General features: G+C 30.5%; 1 protein-coding gene across 1 annotated transcript in view; it reads left to right on the top strand.

Annotated features, from left to right (window-relative positions):
- Positions 1–901, top strand: part of LOC111083143 — a 20786-nt gene extending 19885 nt beyond the window's left edge. Inside the window, exons 13-14 of the mRNA XM_022379429.1 lie at positions 386–451; positions 823–901. Coding sequence (XP_022235137.1) covers positions 386–397 — 12 coding nt within the window. The 3' untranslated portion in view covers positions 398–451; positions 823–901. The remainder of the gene's footprint in view (positions 1–385; positions 452–822) is intronic.
- The last annotated feature ends 3180 nt before the right edge of the window (positions 902–4081 follow it).

Raw genomic sequence — 4081 nt, 5'->3', positions numbered from 1 at the left:
AGACTTGAATCATTCAATGTCTTTGGAAACAGACTTGAATCATTCAATGTCTTTGGAAACAGACTTGCATCATTCACTGTCTTTGGAAACAGACTTGCATCATTCACTGTCTTTGTAAACAGACTTGCATCATTCACTGTATTTGTAAACAGACTTGCATCATTCACTGTCTTTGGAAACAGACTTGCATCATTCACTGTCTTTGGAAACAGACTTGAATCATTCACTGTATTTGTAAACAGACTTGAATCATTCACTGTATTTGTAAACAGACTTGAATCATTCAATGTCTTTGGAAACAGACTTGCATGAAATAAAACTACTACAGTAGATTTAATTTTTTTGTGTAAAGGATGTGAAATTGTTTCATTAATAACTTTTTCAGGGACTTGGGTGATGGTATATCTTCACTCAGAGTTCGAGCCGTATGTGAAGCATCACCAGAAACTCGGTAAAATCTTTCATGTTGGGATTACTTTGGCTAGCAGTAGTTTTTTAGATCTTATGTTATTCTAAACATTCCTAGTTTTTTAGCAGTATTTAGATGTTAACACATAATGTAATTTTATAGTTTTAACAAAGAGTTTCAAAGTTTGAAAACATACTGAAAATGTGTTGTGTAACAAACTGACAAGGAAGGAACTTATCTTGAATCTGTCATGTAAATTTATTTCTTTCATTTAGTGACATTTTAATTCTTAACTGAACATGTATTGTGTAACAAACTGACAAGAAAGAAAGTTTATTTTGAACCTGTCAGTGTGAATGTAATTATTTGGTTTAATTTTTATAAGGTTTTTCCTGTGATAACTTTCTTTCTAGATTAACAAAGCTTATCAACAAACGAAAATTTGAAGAAGCTTTAGATTTTGCTAGAAAATGGGACCTTGATTTACAGGTGAGTGAACCCTTGATTTACAAGTGAATGAACTCAGATGTAGAATTAAATCACTCTAAATTTCTATTCTCACAGGCATAAATGAAAGTTAAAATATAAAGATTTTTCTTATTTCATTCTTGGTGAAATACATCAACACAAATGAAAGGTTTTTCAGTTTTAATAAGTCCTTTCAGTAATCAAGAACATATAGCAATCCATTCATACCAGACATTTCATAAGTACTTGTAACAACTGATCACAGTAAAGAACATAGTCAGCATTCATATTTAAATTTTTGTCTAGAGTTTCACAACCATTTAATTTTACATAACAAAAATGACTTTAAACTAACTCTCAACTAGTTGTGTCACAGATTCTTGAATGCGAATAAAAATGTTTGTATTATGCGATCATGATTCTATAACAAAATAAATTAATTCTTCAAAAGCTTAGACAGATAACAATCATGGGGAAATAAACCATCCCTAATTTCAACTGGTGATCTGGATTACCAACTATTCCTTCTTCGCTTGGGAATAAGTTAATGTTTTAATCCCGAGTTTTTAAAGTTTAAAATCCTATCTTACTATATTAAGTATGTTTCTGTGTAGATTTAATATTCTGAAGAAATTTTAAGTTTATAGAATACATTACTTGTTTATAACTTTGTCTGTTTGTTTGAGCAATAATATACAAGTGTTATCTTCACATAGTTGTCACTACATTTAAACTGACAGATTAAAGGAAAAGCAACTGGTTAATAGCACTCATTGCTAAATTTTAGGCTACTATTATCTCATCAAATAGTGAGATTTAACTGTCACTCTTAGATGACATCCATAGCCCAACAGGGTATAGCTTGCTTTTGTGTCAACAGAACACAAACCGTGAACCCTTGGATTCACATTCTGGGCATGTCAACCATTAGGCCATGCCTGGCCTTACAGGAATCATCAGTAACAGTTAGAATTTTTGTGTACTTACAAAGCTATATGTAATTAAAAACTTATAGGGGGGGTGGGTTAGATATTATCTAAATGAGTCAAAACAAACATAGAGGACTACAATTCTAGAATCTCGACAGGTCGTGTATGCTTAAAGGACAGGTCAACTGTATCCCCAAATCTAATATTCTAAAACCAATCCATATAAGCAATTATAAACTTAGACGTAAATATTTTCAGTGGAAAAAAAAAATATCATTTCTATACTTTCCTCACTTAAAGAGAAGCTGTTGAAATAACATCTTGTGTTAATATAAAAATACTGCAAGACCAACATTTAATCACTTCTTGAACAAACACAATTATTTTTACTTTCTAATGAGTAAAACAGATAATATGATAAAGCTATTCCCACCGTGCATTTAGATAGCAATTCTGTGACTTCTTTTAAAACATCCTCTGTGTCTTGTTGTTTAAACCTTGCTGGTATCCATGGTGACAGTCTATCCAAAAGAAATGTAGCTTGTGTCTGATACACCATCTGGAAAATTGAACCAATTGGTGTTACCAAGAGCAGATGTGAAAATAACAGCTACACACAAAAACTATAATTGTTAGGTTAGTCGACACAATGGTGAATACCAAGAGGATATTCATTCTAACTATCACTTTACAGAAACAGTTACATTGTAAAGTTGCCAACTATAACTTTAGAATGTATACTTATTGTATGGCAAGTATCATATGTGTAACATGTGATGTGTGTGTGCTGTGCAGTGTATTTTAGTGTTGTAACCATAAGTAGATTCAGACTTTTTTTAAAAAAACAAGTATTTTCTAGAATTTGAAAAACATCAAGCAGTACTGTATTAAAGTTATATCTAAAGGAAAAAATTATACAGCCATAAAATTAAAACTATATTTTATTGAAAGTGCAATTTTTTAGAGGGACCCCTCATTTTTTTTAACTTCCTGTTGTATTTAGATGGAGGTAGTGGATGATAAATACCTAGTGACAGCTCTAGTTACATCAAGTAGCAGTATGGACTAAAAAAATGTTAACTTCTGATCAGAGCAAGCCACTTAATAAGATAACTTCTGATCAGAGCAAGCCACTTAATTAGTTAACTTCTGATCAGAGCAAGCCACTTAATTAGTTAACTTCTGATCAGAGCAAGCCACTTAATTAGTTAACTTCTGATCAGGACAAGCCACTTAATTAGATAACTTCTGATCAGGACAAGCTACTTAATTAGTTAACTTCTGATCAGGACAAACTACTTAATTAGAGCAATACTAAAAATTAGCTTTTTAGTCAGTATGGCTAATTAAATATGCTATACTTACGTTAATGCTTATAAAGATTATAATGTGTTGTTTCATCAGTTTGACACCATTGCTGTTAATAATATTTTCAACTGTAATTCCAATAATATCTCATGAGGTTTGGCCAGCTTAGGAGAGTAGATTAGTCCTAAATACTTATACTAAGCTAACAATCTCTATAATGAATGTATAATAATAAAACTAAAAGTAAAAACATTTGATATATTAAAGTCTAACCAATACTGTTAATGAAAATAACAATAAATAAATAAATACCTTAATTAGGGAACAAAGAAACACTAACTGTTGGCTTGAACTACTGTTAAATCTCAACTGAGGTGTTGTATACTTGTGAAGTTAGACTTGTTAATTATGTGGAACTTGTAAAGTTGTACTTGTGGAACTTGTAGTTCTAAAAATAAAACTCTTTTGTTGTAATTAAGTGGACTGTATTTTGTATTCTTCTTTTTATCAAGTAATCCAAAAAGAACCTACCCAACAATATAAATAAATTTATAAAAGTTAGATATATTATTGGCATGAAACTTATCAATAGGCCTACATCTGGTTTCACAAAAACTTGAAAAGAAAATTTTTAAATAAGGCATTTAAAATTGAAGATGACTAGGGTCAAAATAATTTGAACATTATAAGGTTGTTAAATGTTGAAAAGAGATAAAAGGGTTAATTTCAATAAGTTCAAAATTGGAGGTAAATAAACCAGTAAGGACTGTGGAGGAAAATTTTGTTTTGGACACGAGACATGTACCAGGTAGTAACAACAGTGGAAGACAAAAATAGATTGAAACGTTTCAGGACACATGATCATTTGGATCTCTTTTCTTGGGTACTTCTAATTTGATTTTAATTTCAAAAAGTATAATTTTGAAAATTTGATGAAATTTACAACTAAGCAAGTTTTTCTTTTCCA

Source organism: Limulus polyphemus, unplaced genomic scaffold (genome assembly GCF_000517525.1).
Source record: "Limulus polyphemus unplaced genomic scaffold, Limulus_polyphemus-2.1.2 Scaffold8343, whole genome shotgun sequence".
Classification (NCBI taxonomy): domain Eukaryota; kingdom Metazoa; phylum Arthropoda; class Merostomata; order Xiphosura; family Limulidae; genus Limulus; species Limulus polyphemus.
The sequence above is the reverse complement of the archived record's forward strand: the minus strand, read 5'-3'. Positions and strand labels throughout refer to the sequence as shown.